The sequence below is a fragment of the Hippopotamus amphibius genome, chromosome X, assembly GCF_030028045.1.
Source record: "Hippopotamus amphibius kiboko isolate mHipAmp2 chromosome X, mHipAmp2.hap2, whole genome shotgun sequence".
Taxonomy (NCBI): domain Eukaryota; kingdom Metazoa; phylum Chordata; class Mammalia; order Artiodactyla; family Hippopotamidae; genus Hippopotamus; species Hippopotamus amphibius.
This window is the reverse complement of record NC_080203.1, coordinates 97,441,186-97,458,738: the sequence shown is the minus strand read 5'-3', so window position 1 is coordinate 97,458,738 and position 17,553 is coordinate 97,441,186. Positions and strand designations below refer to the sequence as shown.

At 39.1% G+C, this 17,553-nt stretch overlaps 1 protein-coding gene across 1 annotated transcript in view; it reads right to left on the bottom strand.

Annotated features, from left to right (window-relative positions):
- Positions 1 to 337: 337 nt before the first annotated feature.
- The window catches only part of EFHC2 (EF-hand domain containing 2), a 190,195-nt gene continuing 172,979 nt past the window's right edge, over positions 338 to 17,553 (bottom strand). Inside the window, exon 15 of the mRNA XM_057717317.1 lies at positions 338 to 3,288. Coding sequence (XP_057573300.1) covers positions 3,190 to 3,288 — 99 coding nt within the window. The 3' untranslated portion in view covers positions 338 to 3,189. The remainder of the gene's footprint in view (positions 3,289 to 17,553) is intronic.

Sequence of the window (17,553 nt, the reverse complement as noted above, 5' to 3'; positions counted from 1 at the left end):
GGTTGCCAAGGGGGAGAGGTGGTGGGGAAGGGATGGAGCGGGAGTTTGGAGTTAGCAGATGTAAATTATTATATATAGAATGGATAAACAATAAGGTCCTACTGTATAGCACAAGGAATGATATTCAATATCCTGTGGTAAACCATAATGGCAAAGAATATGAAAAATAATACATACGTATGTATAACTGAACCACTGTGTTGTATACCAGAAACGAACACAACATTGTAAATCAGCTATACTTTAATAAAAAAATAAAGTCAACCAATAGACATATGCACATTGCTCATCAAATGGTTAGGTTCAAATGGTTCAGTTAGGTTAAAAAGGGGAAAAAAGGCAAATAAACACTGAACACTACTCATCTGCCTGACAACATCCACACTTTATAACAATGACTCAGCAAACCATTTAATGTGAACTTCAACAGCTTTTAATCAGTTTCTTATGAAAAGACATGACTTGATTTGGGCTTTCAAATGACTTTTATCAACCATTCCCATGGTTCTAGGAATACTAAAAAACAATTAGTTCTTAGTACAAAAGATTTGCCTATATTAACCTTCAACTCACCCAGACATCCACAGGCAGCACCTGCTTTTCCATCAAAATGAGAAATATTAGCAGTTAAAAATATAAGTATATGCAAAGGTTGTGAAACTTCTTTAAAAATTATTATCCAGGGACAACGACAATAGTTGAGGTTTTTCTTTTTTCAGAGGAAAGAGAAGAGGCAGCTAAAAATCTAAGTGTATGCAAAGGTTGTGAAACTTCTTTAAAAATTATTATCCAGGGACAACGACAATAGTTGGGGTTTTTCTTTTTCAGAGGAAAGAGAAGAGGCAGCTAAAAATCTAAGTGTATGCAAAGGCAGTGAAACTTTTAAAAGTTATTGCTCTGGAATAACGGCAATAGTTGGGATTTCTCTTTTTCAGAGGGTAGAGGAGAGACAGAAATTAGAGCCATCTTCCCCACATGCCCCAAAGATTAGAGTCACAGGGTTTATTTGTGCTGGAAACCAGAGTTATCTACTGCTTGAAACCTAAGCAGATTGCATCAGCATTTCAGGACCACCTGGGACCAAGGAGGTGGGGGCTGGGAGATTTCCAGATGGATTGTAAGACAATTCATTGATATTTACATAATGAGAATAAATGTTTTTCCTAAGATAGCATTTCCCTTCAGTGTCTTGAGACCACCAGCAAAAGAGGGAGGTACAGAAATTCTATTACATTAATAGTCTTTGTTTTTATGGCTTTGGCATTTATTAACTAGTGGGAGCTGTTTATTGCGTCATAAACTTTACTAATGTGCATATTATCTCTAAATTATAAATCGCCTTCAGTATATGGCTCAGTTATAAAAAGAATCATTATTTAAAGTGTCTGTATGACTGCAATGTAACATGTTTATTGGCATGATTCTTATAATGGCCATTTAATTGCTAATTGTGGGCTTGTACTGTAAATAACCAGGGCAGTGACACACATCTATGCAAGAGAACAAGCAGTTGTCATCCTACAAACTCAGGAGCAAATCACTGGCTTGCTTCCTTTCGTTTTCTCCTCCTACTTCTCAAATGAACTATATTACAAGCCTGTACCAGGGCTAAATTATCTACATATTTAAAATCTTGAGGGAAAGACAACTGACTGAAGAGCTGAATAGGTAACTGACGAATGTATCAGCCTGAAAAGTTCCAGGAAAGTGTCACTCTTCTAAAAGCTTGCTCTCTGGGGAATGGAAAATCTTAAAGTGACAAAAAGGCTTGGCACTGTCAGCTGTCTTTAAAAAAAAAAAAAAAAAACCTGGGACAAAAATCAAGAAGTCAAAATTAGATTTTATGGGTAAATGGTTCTAGTATATAAATTGAGTATTCTAGTTTGTTGCAAAATCCTATGGGATCTATTTTAACAACGGCACATGTAGAATTATCTTAGGTTTATATATAGAAATGGTTTATTGATAAACTTCAAATTTAAAAAATGAAGGAGCTGTTGTTGTCGAGCAAATTGGTACATCTGAGTGCCAAGAAGCCAGCTCATTTCTAGGCAAAACGCTGCAAATGTGGAGTGGAAGAACAAGAAGATAGAAGGGGCCCTTGAGATGTCATCAGTTCCTCTTCCTCCCCCCAGAGCAGTCCCTGAAAGTCAGTGTCGAAGACCCTCCTCCATAGGCTTCCACTGTCTCTGAGAACACCAGGCAACTGGATTAATGATACACAGCACCCAACACTGAAGAATGGGGTAGATTGAGACAGACTGCTCACACTGAATTCCCAGAGGTCCATGGTTATGAGCTGTAATCGAATATACACTACATGACAAAAGTTCTGCGGAGACTCATAATGTATATAGTTCTAGAAGAAAAATAAAACTAGGGCTAGAGAAAAGTAGAAGGGAAAAATGCTGTCGTCTTAGAATATTAAAACCTCTGAGATAAGAGGTTATGTATATGTGGAGAATGAACCAAAAAAGACCTCTCAAGATTTCAGCATTCACATCCTTAAATATTTCAGACATAATACATACTATATTTATATACACATGCATGTATTCCTAAGTTAACAAGCTAACTTCAGGTATTAAAAGAGCATTAAAAACACTGCATATGTTTTCATTTCTCTCCCAAATTTTTCCTGCGTGTATGTGTTGGGGGGGGGGTCTTTTTCTTCTCATAGCTTTGCTAATTTCAGAAAATAAATACCTTTACAGAGGTTTAAGGATTATTGTGAAAAGGTGAGTTGCTACAAAGTTTAATTATATAAGTAATAAGCATGTGTCAAAAAGATTTCAAAAAATGTTTAACAGAATCACAACTTATTGCTCTGATATAATTTGATTTTATATCATATATAGCTGTCAAAAATCATTTTCTGTTGTAATGAATCAAATTATGTTAGATAGAAAATTACCATAAGATTCTTGGTATTAATAAATCATACGTATAATAAAAATGCTCCATGTTTCTTTAAATAGCATTTCTAATAGTGCTGGTACATCAGCAATATAATATGATATTCTGAAAACCTGAAATGACAAAAGGAGATTAATTTTGGAATATGGGTTTTAGTTCAATATGAACCTTGTTTCTTTTTTGTTTTTAATGGAATTATATCTACTGAAATAAACTTGGCAAAACTAGAGCAGGAAATCAGGAAATCAAAGGGAGTTAACCAAAACTGCATGGTTACTCCTCTAAGCCAAACACCTCCTTTAAAAGGTTTAAATAGTGAATGCATTTCACAGGAATAGGTGATGGCATTCCAAGCCACTCATCTTCACATCTCTGGAAAAAAGAACAAAGATGGATATAATTAGAGCTACATTTCAAAGTGCAGTTTTGTACATGCAGCATCAAATTGTTCCTTGTCATTATATAAGCTCTCGGCTAAGTAGTTTATTTTCAAAGTAGACATTTCTACCATCGGCTTTCAGATTATAAGCACTCTGTGGTAGACTGGATTCTTACCCTCAATCCTTCGTCCTTCCCTGTACTAGAATTATACACTGTGCTCTTTGCCATGTGAATTTGCAGAACCTCCTATGGAGTCCTTTTTCCTGCTCCTCTGACACGAACTTGGCCACGTGGCTGGCTTTGGCCTATGTAATCTTAGCAGATATACCACAGACAGAGGCCCTAACATGCTGGCATGATTGGCTTGGCCTTCTGTGCCTCTGCCATCATCATGAGAAGAACATGGCCCAAGACGCTGCTGGTCCCAGAATGACACAGGTGGAGAAAGCCCAGCTGGAGCCAAGCCCAGCAGACCTACAGGTCCATGGACAAGAAAAATAAACATCTGATGTTGTGAACTACTGACATTTGGGGGGTTGTTATGCAGCATTATTGCAGTGATAGCGCCTCCTATACTTTATTAAGAACTTGATTTTTGGATAAGAAAGATGGCAGCAAATTACAGAAGGACATGGAATGCACCCCTCTCCATAGATGCATCAGGAATACACCAAAAGACGCAATAATTCCCACAGAGAACCAGCTGAACACCAACAAATGACATCGGACACCAGAAAGGACTGCAAAGATCCTGATATAACTGGATAGGAGAGAGGAGGAAAAAAAAAGGAGAAAGAGGAGGAGAAGAAAGGAAAAGGACGGGTCCCACACCATGGGGTGGGGGGATCTGAAACAGAGGGGAGATTGCTGAATTCAGGGAAATGTCCCTTATCTGACAGGGAAACCCCTTCTCCAACAGGGAATTTCCCTGGGTCAGAAGGGAGGCATTTGGGACTGTTCAAAGAGGGGGAAGCAGCTGAGCTGTGGCAGACGGGAAAGAGGGAGAAACACATGGAGGGTCCGCACCACAGCTGAGTGTGTCCGGACTGAGACATCGGTTCACAGCTGAACAGGGGGTCTGGGAGCTGGAACGTGGGAACTGGAGAACTGGTTCAGGGTGAGAAACATTGTTGACAGTGGGGAGACGGACTGAGAGGACAGAAAGGAAGAAATGTGCAGTGGAGAGTGCCTATTGTGGAAAGCTGGGTGGCCATGGTGGCACCTTGATACTGCTGATTCACAAGGAGTGGGGAGGAGCCATGGGTGTAGCTTCTCTCTTGGCGCCTACAACAGACAAAGGAAGGACCCCTCTGGGCCTGGCTAATGCACTCAGGGATAACAAAGGCCCCTGGGCGGGTCTGGCCTAGAGTGCCTGCAGCTGAGAGCCAAAAGTCCGCAGAGTGGCCCAGCTCAGGAGACATTCTGTTTACACCTGAGCCACAGGCGTACCTCTACAACAAGCAGCGCCATGGCCAACTGAGCCGCCGTGACCCAGGCAGGGCGCCCCAGCAGAGTCATAGCAAAGGGGAGGAGCCACTATTCTACCCTCTCTCTCCCCACACACTGGCGCTTACAGACGAGCAATAAAGGAAGCTCTGCTGGTCACAGAGTAATACAAAAAGCCCAAGGCAGCTAGAAGGACACTTACAGCTGAGACCCCAAGGAAGCAGAAATATTATTATTAATTCTATTGATCTGGTCCATTCTGGGGTCAGTTCTAGTTTTTTTATTTTATTTTTTATTTTATTAATTACGATCTTAGTCCTAAGGGATCTACATGTTTTATAACATATTTTTTATTTTATTTTTTATTCTATTGTTATTTTTAGCCTTTTTATATATTTCTATTTCTAGCTAAGTTTTTTGTAGTGCTGACTGTATCTCTCCTACCTTCTTTTCATCTCTATCTTTTATACATTTCTATTTCTTTTTCTTTTCATATTTCCAGTCACACATGCTCTTCTGCTGCCCTGTCTTCTATCCTTTTTTAGTTCATTTTATCTTAATATACTTATAAGCAATATTATTGGTCTGCTCTGTTTCCTTGCTTTATTCTCCAGATGACACACTGCTTTGGTTTTTATTATTAGGTTTTGTCTTTATCTTAGTTCTAAGTATTATTGTCTGATTTCATTCTGAGAATCTTCAGTCTATCTGGTGGGACTCTCGCTCTTTATTATATTTGATGCTAGCTTTCAAAATCTTCCTGGATTTGTGTTTGTGTGTGGGGTTTTTTTTTGTTTGTTTTGGTTTTGAATTTCTGTTGGTTTTCTCTTTGATTGTCTGATGGCATACTGGAGTTCTTCTGTCTGGTCTTTCTAGTGCCTTATGTTCTACTGGATTCAGTATCTGTGTGTCTTATACATGTATGTGTTTCCTTGGCTTAGTATTTGTTTGACTCAACACACTGCCATTACTCTGGGGCTTGGACAGGCTTCTTTAAACCCCTTTATTGCTGGGACAAGAAACCTCTGAAGTCTCGACTACTCCATCGGAAGTCAAGTAGGAGGCTCTGGGGAGGGAGCCCTGAATCCAGGAAGCTAGACTACTAGGGAGTCCGCAGACACAGGGAAGATTAACTGCAGAGAACTCTCACAGAGCCCTGTATCAGAGTCTAAGACTCAGCTTCACCCGATTGTCTGCAACTGCCAGGGCTGGACATCTCACACTGAACTACAAACAAGACAGGAACACAAACCCACCCACCAGCACACAGACTACCTAAAGCCATACTAACATCACAGATACCCTAAAACACACCACCTGACATGGCCCTGCTCATCAGAGGAAAAAGACACAGAGCCACAACCAGAAAGCAGACACCAGACCCTCCCACCAGGAAGCCTACTCAAACACTGGACAAACCCCACCACAGGGGGCAGAGGGCAGAAACAAGAGGAAGTACTACTAGGCAGCATAGGGAAAAGAGACAGCAAATCCTATAAATTAGACAAAATGAGAAAACAAAGAAACACCATGCAGGCAAAGGAGCAGAAAAAAAACCCACAAGACCAAATAAATGAAGAGGAAATAGGAAAATGGCCTGGAAAAGAATTCAGAGTAATGATAGTAAAGATGATTCAAAATCTCGATAACAAAATACAGAAAATACAAGAAACAGTTAATAAGGACTCAGAAGAACTAAAGAGCAAACAAACAGCAATGGACAACAAAATAACCTAAATTAAAAATACTCTAGGTGGTATAAACCGCAGAACAACTGTGGCAGAAGAACGAATAGGTGAGTTGTAAGACAGAATGGGGGAAATAACTGCCACAGAGAAGGAAAGAGAAAGAAAAATAAAAGAATGGAAAACAGTCTCAGAGACCTTGGTGACAACATTAAGTGCACCGACATTCAAATCACAGGCATCCCAGAAGAAGAAAAAAAGAAAGGGTCTGAGAAAATATTTCAAGAGGTTATAGTGGAAAACTTCCCCAACATGGGAAAGGAAATAATTAATCAAGTCCAAGAAGTGCAGAGAGTGCCATACAGAATAAACCCCAAAGAAGGAGAAATACATGGAGGCACATATTATTCAAACTAAAGAAAATTAAACACAAAGAAAAAATATTAAAAGCAGCAAGAGAAAAGCAAATAACATATAAGGGAAAACCCATAAGGATAACAGCTGATCTTTCTGCAGAAACTCTGCAGGCCAGAAGGGAATGGCAGGATATACTGAAAGTCCTGAAAGAGAAAAACCTACAGCCAAGAATACTTTAGCCAGCAAGAATCTCATTCAGATTTGACGGAGAAATCAAAAGCTTTCCAGACAAGCAAAAGTTAAGAGAATTCAGCACCACCAAACCAGCCTTACAACAATTGCTGAAGGAACTTTTCTAAGCAGGAAACACAAGACAAGGAAAAGACCTACAAAAACAAACCCAAAACACTTAAGAAAATGGTAATAGGAACACACATGTCAATAATCACCTTAAATGTAAATGGATTAAATGCTCCAACCAAAAGACACAGACTGGCTGAATAGATACAAAAACAAGACCCTTCTATATGCTGCCTACAAGAAACCCACTTCAGACCAAGGGAGGCATATAGACTGAAAGAAAAGGGATGGAAAAAGATATTCCATGCAAATGGAAGTCAAAAGAAAGCTGGAGTAGCAATACTCATATCAGACCAATTAGACTTTCAAGTAAAGACTATTACAAGAGACAAGGAAGGACACTCCATAATGATCAAGGGATCCATCCAAGAAGCACATATAACAATTGTAAATATCTATGCCCCCAACATAGGAGTACCTGAATACATAAGGCAAATGCTAACAGCCATAAAAGGGGACATCGACAATAATACAATAATAGTAGGAGACTTGAACAACCCACTTACAACAATGGACAGATCATCCAAACAGAAACACAAGCTTTAAATGACACATTAGACCATCTCGACTTAATTGATATTTATAGGACAGTCCATCCAAACACTACAGAAAACATTTTCTTCTCAAGTGCACATGGAACATTCTCCAGGAGAGATCACATCTTGGGTCACAAATCAAGCCTCAGTAAATCCAAGAAAATTGAAATCATATCAAGCATCTTCTCTGACCACAATGCTATGAGACTAGATATCAGTTACCTGAAAAAAACTGTAAAAAATACAAACACATGGAGTCTAAACAATATGCTATTAAACAACCAAGAAATCATTAAAGAAATCAAAGAGGAAATCAAAAAATATCTAGAAACAAATGACAATGAAAACACAACAACCCAAAACCTATGGGATGCAGCAAAAGCACTTCTAAAAGGGACGTTTATAGCAATACACAGTCCTACCTTAAGAAACAAGAAAAGTATCTAATAAATAACCTAACCTTACATCTAAAACAATTAGAGAAAGAAGAACAAAGAAACCCCAAAGCGAGCAGAAGGAAAGAAATCATAAAGATCAGATCAGAAATAAATGAAAAAGAAAGGAAGGAAACAACAGCAAAGATCAATGAAACTGGTTCTTTGAGAAGATAAACAAAATTGATAAACCATTAGCCAGACTCATCAGGGAAAAAAGGTAGAAGACGCAAATCAACAGAATTAGACATGAAAAAGGAGAAGTAACAACTGACATCGCAGAAATACAAAAGATCATGGGAGACTATTACAAGCAACTATATGCCAGTAAACTGGATAACCTGGAAGAAATGGATACATTCTTAGAAAAATACAATCTTCCAAGACAAAACCAGGAAGAAATAGAAAATATAAACAGATCAATCACAAGCACTGAAATTGAAAATGTGATTAAAAATCTCCCAACAAACAAAAGCCCAGGGCCAGATGGCTTCACAGGCGAATTCTATCAAACATTTAGAGAAGAGCTAACACCTATCCTTCTCAAACTCTTCCAAAATAGAGCAGAAGGAGGAACACTCCCAAACTCATTCTACGAGGGCACTGTCACCCTGATACCAAAACCAGGCAAAGATGTCACAAAAAAAGAATATTACAGGCCAATATCACTGATGAATATAGATGAAAAAATCCTCAATAAAATACTAGCTAACAGAATCCAACAGCAAATTAACAAGATCATACAACATGATCAAGTGGGGTTTATCCCTGGGATGCAAGGATTCTTCAATATATGCAAATCAATCACTGTGATACATCATATCAACAAATTGAAGGATAAAAACCATATGATCCTCTCAATAGAGGCAGAAAAAGCTTTTGACAAAATTCAACATCCATTTATGATAAAAACTCTCCAGAAAAATGGCCATAGAAGGAAATTACCTCAACATAATAAAAGCCATATATGAGAAACCAAAAGCCAACATCGTTCTAAATGGCGAAAAACTGAAAGCATTCCCTCTAAGAACAGGAACAGGACAAGGGTGTTCACTCTCACCATTATTATTCAACACAGTTTTGGGAGTTTTAGCCACAGCAATCAGAGAAGAAAATGAAATAAAAGGAATCCAAATTGGAAAAGAAGAAGTAAAATTGTCACTCTTTGCAGATGACATGATATTATACATAGAAAACCCTAAAGACTCTACCAGAAACCTGCTAGCACTAATCAATGCATTTAGTAAAGTAGCAGGATACAAAATTAATGTGCAGAAATCTCTTGCATTCCTATATATTAACAAGGAAAAAGCAGAAAGAGAAATGAAGGAAATTCTCCCACCATTTACCATTGCAACAAAAAGAATAAAATGCCCAGGAATAAACCTGCCTAAGGAGGCAAAAGACCTGTATGCAGAAAACTATTAAGACACTGATGAAAGAAATCAAAGACGATACAAACAGATGGAGAGACATACCATGTTCTTGGATTGGAAGAATCAACATTATGAAAATGACTGTAATAACCAAAGCAATTTACAGATTCAATGCAATCCCTATCAAATTACCAACGGCATTTTTCACAGAACTAGAACAAGAAATCTTACGATTTGTATGGAAACACACCCTGAATAGCCATAGCAATCTTGAGAAGGAAAGATGGAGTTGGTGGAATTAGGCTTCCTGACTTCAAACTACGCTACAGGGCTACAGTGATCAAGACAGTATGGTACTGGCACAAAAAGAGAAAGGAAGATCAATGGAACAGAATAGAGAGCCCAGAGGTAAACCCAAGCACATATGGGCACCTTATCTTTGACAAAGGAGGCAAGAATATACAATGGAAAAAAGACAACCTCTTTAAGAAGTGGTGCTGGGAAAACTGGACAGCAACATGTAAAAGAATGAAATGAGAACACTTCCTAACACCATGCACAAAAATAAACTCAAAATGGATTAAAGACCTAAATGTAAGGCCAGACACTATAAAACTCCTGGAGGAAAACATAGGCAGAACACTCTATGACATCCATCAAAGCAAGATCCTTTTGGACCCACCTCCTAGAATCATGGAAATAAAACCAAGAATAAACAAATGGGACCTAATGAAGCTTAAAAGCTTTTGCAGAGCGGAAGAAATCATAAACAAGAAAAGAAGACAACCCTCAGAATGGGAGAAAATACTTGCCAACAAAGCAACAGACAAAGGATTAACCTCCAAAATATACAAGCAGCGCGTGCAGCTTAATACCAAAAAAGCAAATAACCCAATCCACAAATGGGCAGAAGACCTAAATAGACATTTCTCCAAAGAAGACATACAGATGGTCAACAAACACATGAAAAGATGCTCAATATCACTGATCATTAGAGAAATGCAAGTCAAAGCCACAACGAGGTATCACCTCACACCGGTCAGAATGGCCATCATCAAAAAATCTAGAAACAATAAATGTTGGAGAGGGTTGGAGAAAAGGGAACTCTCCTGCATTGTTGGTGGGAATGTCAGCTCATACAGCCACTATGGAAAACAGTTTGGAGGTTCCTTAAAAAACTAAAAACAGAACTATCATATGATCCAGTAATCCCACTCCTGGGCATATACCCAGAGAAAACCACAATCCAAAAAGAAACATGTACCATAATGTTCACTGCAGCACTATTTACAATAGCCAGGTCATGGAAGCAACCTAAATGCCCATTAACAGATGAATGGATAAAGAAGATGTGGCATATATATACAGTGGAATATTAGCCATAAAGAGGAATGAAATGGAGCTCTATGTAATGAGGTGGATAGGCCGAGAGTCTGTCATACAGAGTGAAGTAAGCCAGAAAGAGAAAAACAAACACTATATGCTAACTCATATATACGGAATCTAAAAAAAAAAAAAAAAAATGGTACTGATGAACAGTGAGAGGGCAAGAATAAGGATGCAGATGCAGAGAATGGACTGGAGGACACAGGGTTGGGGGGGCGGAGAGCGAAAGGGAAGCTGGGACAAAGTGAGAGAGTAGCATAGATATATATATACACTACCAAGTGTAAAATAGATAGCGAGTCGGAACTTGCTGTATAACAAAGGGAGATCAACTCAATGATGGGTGATGCCTTAGACGGCCAGGACAGGGAGAGCGGGAGGGAGTCGCGGGAGGGAGGGGATATCGGGATATATGTATAAATAGAGCTGATTCCCTTTGGTGTACCTCAAAAGCTGGTACAAGAGTGTAAAGCAATTATATTTCAATAAAAAGCTAAAAAAGAAAAAAAAAAGAACTAGATTTTTAAAATCCAAACTGCTAGCTATACTGGCTCCTTGGTTACTGTTTCTTCAATATAAAAATGAAATGAGCACTAGATCATTCAAGGTGTGTCCTTGGGGATAAGCTACTTTATATATATGTGTGTATAAACATATATACACTTATACTTTATATACATATATAGTGTCTATGATACATATATGTGTGTATATATTTGCTGATTTCAGGAAATAAATACCTTCACTCTAAAGAGGTTTAAGAATTATTTGGATAAGGTGGGTTGCAACAAAATGTAATTATATAAGTAATAAATGTGTCAAGATTTCAAAAATCATGTATATATAAATCTATACACACATATGCAGACATACACTTTTTATTTATGCTGCAATGGTGAATTAATATTAATATTAACGGTGGGGGGGGTTGAGTCCATAACTACAACTGCTTTTATTTCTATTGTCAAGGTTAACTGCTGCATGTTAAATCTTTCCTAGTGCCAAATTAGTATCCACAGTCACAAGGTGTCACAGAAACACAGGTCAGGGCTCAGTAATTCTCTGTGATGGAATTGTGGAAGCAACCTGAGTAAGGGATATTTCACTTGGGCTTTATGGGATGAGGAACAGTTCAGTAGACGATTAAAGTGATGAACGGTGTTCTAGGCATCGAGAACAGCATAAGCAAAAGCCTGGAGACCTAAAAATCTTTTTTCAATAAAGGGTGACTAGCCCAGTGGGTCTGGGGTACACAGTACAAAGTGGCAAAGAGAGACAGTTGGAAGGAAAAGGTTGGGCCAAACTTGAGGCCTTCTGGGCTAGTTTATCCTGTGGCTAAGGAAAGTCACTGGTGGGTCTCGGTGAAATCGAATTGGAAGTTTATTAGAAAACTCATTGGATGTATGAAGAATGAAATGAATGAGGAAAATCCCTTTGGAAGCTACTGCAATAACCCTGGGCAGAGGTGACTGCGCCATAACCAGGGCAGCTGAGCCTAGGGTGAACAAGAGCTACATCTGATAGATTTTGCTGCAGTACAACATACATTACCTGGAAGGTGACTGATGTGAAGTGGCGATAAAAGAAAGGGGTCATGTCATGGGTTGAACTGTGTCCCCCCACAAAAGATATGTTGAAGTCTTAAGCCCCTGGCATCTCAGAATGTGACCTTATTTGGAAATAAGGTCATTGCGATGTAATTAGCTAAGATGTGGTCATATTGGAGTAGGGTAGGCCCCCTAATTCAACATGACTGGTGACCTTATAAACTAATACAGATAAGGATGGTTCGAAGACTTCTAAATTTAGTAACAGCTGACGATGTCTGTATTAGTTTGCTAGGGCTGTCATAACAAATTACCACAAACTGAGAGGCATAAAGCAACAAAATGTATTCTGTCACTGTGCAGGAAGCCAGATGTCCAAAATCCGGGTGTTGGCAGGACTGATTCTTTCTGGAGGCTCTAAGGGAAACTGTCCTGTGCTCTTCTCCTAGCTTTTAGTGGTTGATGGCTATCCTTTGGAGTTCCTTGGCTTGTGGATGCATCACTCCAATCTCTGCCTTTATCTTGTTTTCTGTGTGTGTCTGTGTCTTCACGTGGCCTTCTTATAATGACACCAATTATTGGATTCAGGGGCCACTCTAATCCAGTATGACCTCATTTTAATTTTTAGTAGATGGTTTAATTACATCTGCAAAGACCTTATTTCCAAATAAGTTCACATTCTGAGGTTCTGGGCAGACATGAATTTAGGGGGTATAATATTCAACCCAGGGCAACATTATAAGCAAAATAAGCAAAGCAGGAAGAAGAAGAGTTTTAAACATTTTTAACTGGCAAAATAAGGATCCCAGGGAGAAACTAAGTTGAATTTGGGGCATTTTTATTTGAGGTACTCATAGGACATCAAAGTGAAGTTCTGGTAAACACCTGGAAAAAGGGTTCTGTACAGCACAGAGCTAGAGTCCACAACTGTGCAAAGATGTGGAAGTTACTTAAATATATGTAAAACTATGGTAATTAATAACACTGATGCAGAATCAGAACACCAAGAACTGGGATCTGTAAAGCATAAAGCCTTAGTTTAAGAGAGGATTTATGATGATGGTGAACTAATCGCAGACTTTTTCAGGATTACAGGAATAATTACCTAGTAGTGATGATGAGGACGATAATACTAAATTTATTGGATATTTACTATGTGACAGGTATTTTTTTCAGTGTTTGACAAGTATTGAGCTATTTAATTACTGCAGTTTAAAAAATTAATAAACAGAAACGTCAATTAAATAGAGCCAGAAGACCAGAAGGGGAAGCTTTCATGCCCTGCAATGATAGCAGAGCACAACAGGAAGAAAGACTCCTCTTCTTTCCTGTCAAGGACTCAGCCAATGAAAAGCCATGAACTCTTTGTTTACTATAGCTCTCCCAGCTTCTGTTTCCTCTCTATAAAAGTGTTCTTCTTCCATTGCCAGGATGGAACTTGCATGTGGCTTGTCATGGTTGCAGACCGTAAAATGCAGCTCTCTGCTGATCCCAAATAAATCCATCTTTGCTGCAGAAACATCTGGCAGTCTATTTGTTTTTAGGCCAACAGCAGAAAAACCCTGAGAGGTAGGTATTATTATGATACCCATCTACAGAAAAGGAAACTGAGGCAAGAGAAAGGTTAAGTAGCTTGTCTAAAGTCAAACTGCCAGTAAGTAGAGGAGCCTGGACCGTAACCCCAGTATTAGGGCTCCAGAGTTCTGCTTATCTGCTGCGCTACCCTCCAAAACCCAGGAAAGGAGTGGGCCTATTCAAAGGCAGCTGGCTCTCATCCTACATGGCTACATTTGGTCCTATCACTTTTTTTTATTTCATTTTATTTTATAAATTTATTTATTTATTTATTTGTTTATTTATGGCTGCATTGGGTCTTTGTTGCTACATGTGGACTTTCTCTAGTTGTGGCCAGTGGGGGCTACTCTTTGTTGCAGTGTGCAGGCTTCTCATTGCGGTGGCTTCTCTTGTTGCAGAGCATGGGCTCTAGGCATGCGGGCTTCAGTAGTTGTGGCACGTGGGCTCAACCGTTGTGGCTCATGGGCTCTAGAGCACAGGCTCAGTAGTTGTGGCACACGGGCTTAGTTGCTCTACAGCATGTGGGATCTTCCTGGACCAGGGATCAAACCCATGTCCCCTGCACTGGCAGGCGGATTCTTAACCACTGCGCCACCAGGGAAGTCTGGTCCTCTCACTTTCAACAAGACAAGTTAAGTAGAAAACCATGTGATTCTTGAAGTGACACTACACTTCTCTTTCAAGAATGCCTCTTAGAGGACTGGGATGGGGAGGGGGAGGGGGAGTCGAGGGAGGGAGGGAATACGGGGATATGTGTATAAAAACAGATGATTGAACTTGGTGTACCCCCCCAAAAATAATAAATAAATAAATAAATAAAATTTAAAAAAAAAAAAAAAAAAGAATGCCTCCTGTTGGACGTTGGAGGTTGAGCCCAAACTGCCAACCAGCTGTGTAAAGAAGGAAATGACCATACAGATGGATGATGGCTGAATCAACTCCTAGGGTGTGTTCCATGCAATTCATGCTACATGGAACTTAGTGAAATGTCCTTCCTATGCCCCAAAGCAGTAAATCATTGTGTGTCTGTGTGTGTGCATATACAAAATGCGTGTGTATTTCCTGTGTGTGTATGTGTATATATACATGTACACATACACACACATATATACATATTTCTTTTTAATCAGCGAAGGCTAGAATCAATAGTCGTTCAACTATTCAATATGTCCTCAAATTTTTTATTATAAAACTTAAAGCAATTTTCACTCTTAAGTGGTACAGTAGTCCCTCAGTATCCTATTCGTTCTAGGACCCCCTGTGGATACTAAAATCTGAGGATGCTCAAGTCCCTTACATAAAATGGTGTAGTATTTGCATATAACCTATGTACATCCTCCTGTATACTTTAAATTATCTCTAGATTACTTATAATATCAAATACAATGTAAATGCTATGTAAATAGTTGTAAATACAATGTAAATACAATGTAAACAGTTGGTGTGTGACAAATTCAAGTTTTGCTTTTTGAAACTCTCTGGAATTTTTTTCCCAAATACTATTGATCCATGGTTGGTTGAATCTGTGAATGCAGAACCCATGGATACTGAGGGCTGACTTTATTTTTAAATTTTACCATGTTATAGAAGAATATAATACAAACACATACAGTCAAAATCACTATTCCCTGATAGGTTTTTTTAAACAAAAGTTTTCAGTAGAGAAATACATTATGCAACTCATAACATTACAATGAAATTATCTGGGGAATGGATTCTCTCATGAAACAGGTCAGTACTAGTAGGTCCTTCCTCATACCTTATTAGGCAGCAAAAGTTTTTGTTTGGTTGGTTTTTGAGCAAGGAATCATGATTTAAATCCTAATAGCAAAAGAGAAAGAAACAGAAGAACTTATACTGGAATAATGATAACTCAAGACTTTGGAGATGAGAATTAAATTTACTAGCAACAATACAAAGACAAACCTGGGTAAATGAAACAAGTAAATACCTCAAGATTTGAAATTAAGGATAATTTAAGATGAAAAAAATAATGTAGGGGAGCAAAATCTGCCACCCCAAAATGTGTCTCTCTGGCATGAAGATTATTTTAAGATGAATATTTTCAAGAAACAAAAGACTCAGGAAGCACTTTTACCTCCCTCTTAACTGCCTAAAAGAATTTAGATACAGGGCCCATACCAAGAATGGAGCTATCACTATCACTGTAGGTAACTACACGTGAGGTAGACAGAGAGGAATCTAGCAAAGTCTGTAAAAATTCCTCTCTGTGTCCCATTGCTTCTGCATGACCCAGCAAACATTTATTTACGAAACATTTGCTCTCTTCATCTGTGAATTGCTTTCCCTACCTTTGCAGTCCCAGATCCCTAGCCCCTTCTCCTTAATCCCTTAGTCAAGAATGACATATACACCTCATTTTGCCCCACTGTCTTTGGAATCCCTCATGTTTATATGGATTCCCTGTACATACTAATCAAACTTTGTTTTTTACTCCTGTTCATCTGTCTTAATCTCATTTTAATTATTCAACCAGCCAAAAGAACCTAGAAGGGTGGGGGAAAATTATCCCCTCCCCCAACAATAACAATAATGCATTTCTTTTAACTCTGATCACTTTAAATCCCAGGGCTCACACAATGCTTTCCTGACTGCTCCAGCCCCTGCTAAACTCTCTCTCTAAAATCAATACCACTTCCCTCAAGTTTATTTCCCTTTGTCACTTTTCTCCAGGCTCTAGGCGGGAGTGACTTTTTCTGCCTAAATATCTGATAAATGCCACAGGCATATTTGCAGTGCTTGAGGAACCCAAGATACGTACACTGGCAATATGATATGGTGATTTATAATAAGAAATATATGTTTGTTTTTTGTCCCCATTTCTGGCACAGAGCTCTTAAAACCCTTGGAATTTCCTAAGTGATGACAGTGATAAGGTGTCTTTTGTTACATTAATGAAACATTATTGAAAAGCACCAAGATGGGGGCTGGCTGCCTGTGGAGTCAACCACAGGATTTGAGGGCTGGAACTTTTAGTTCCCCACCTCTACTCCCCACCCCCACGGCTCAGGGAGGGGAGAGGGGCTGGAGATTGAGTTCATTCCTCAATGGCCAATGATTTAATCAATTATGCCTATGTAATGAAGCCTCCATAAACACCCAAAAGGACAGGGTTTGAAGAGCTTCCAGGTTGGTGAACGTGGAGATGTGGGGAGAGTGGTGAGCCCAGGGGAGGGCATGGAAGATCCTCACCCTTTCCCCACACCTTGCCCTATGCATCTCTACCATCTGGCTGTTCCTGAGTTGTAGCCCTTTATAATAAACAGGTTATCTAGTAAGTAAAATGTTTCTCTGAGTCCTGTGAGCAGCTCTAGCAAATTAATCAAACCCAAGGAGGAGGTCATGGGCACCTCCAATCCATAGCAAGTTGGTCAGAAGCACAGGAGACAACCTGAACTTGTGAATGGCAGCTGAAGGAGGGGAGGTAGTCTTGGGAGACTGAGGTCTTAACCTGTGGGATCTAAGGTTATCTCCAGGTAGACAGTGTCCTAACTGAGTTTACCTGTAGGACACTCAGCTGCTGTTGAGAATTG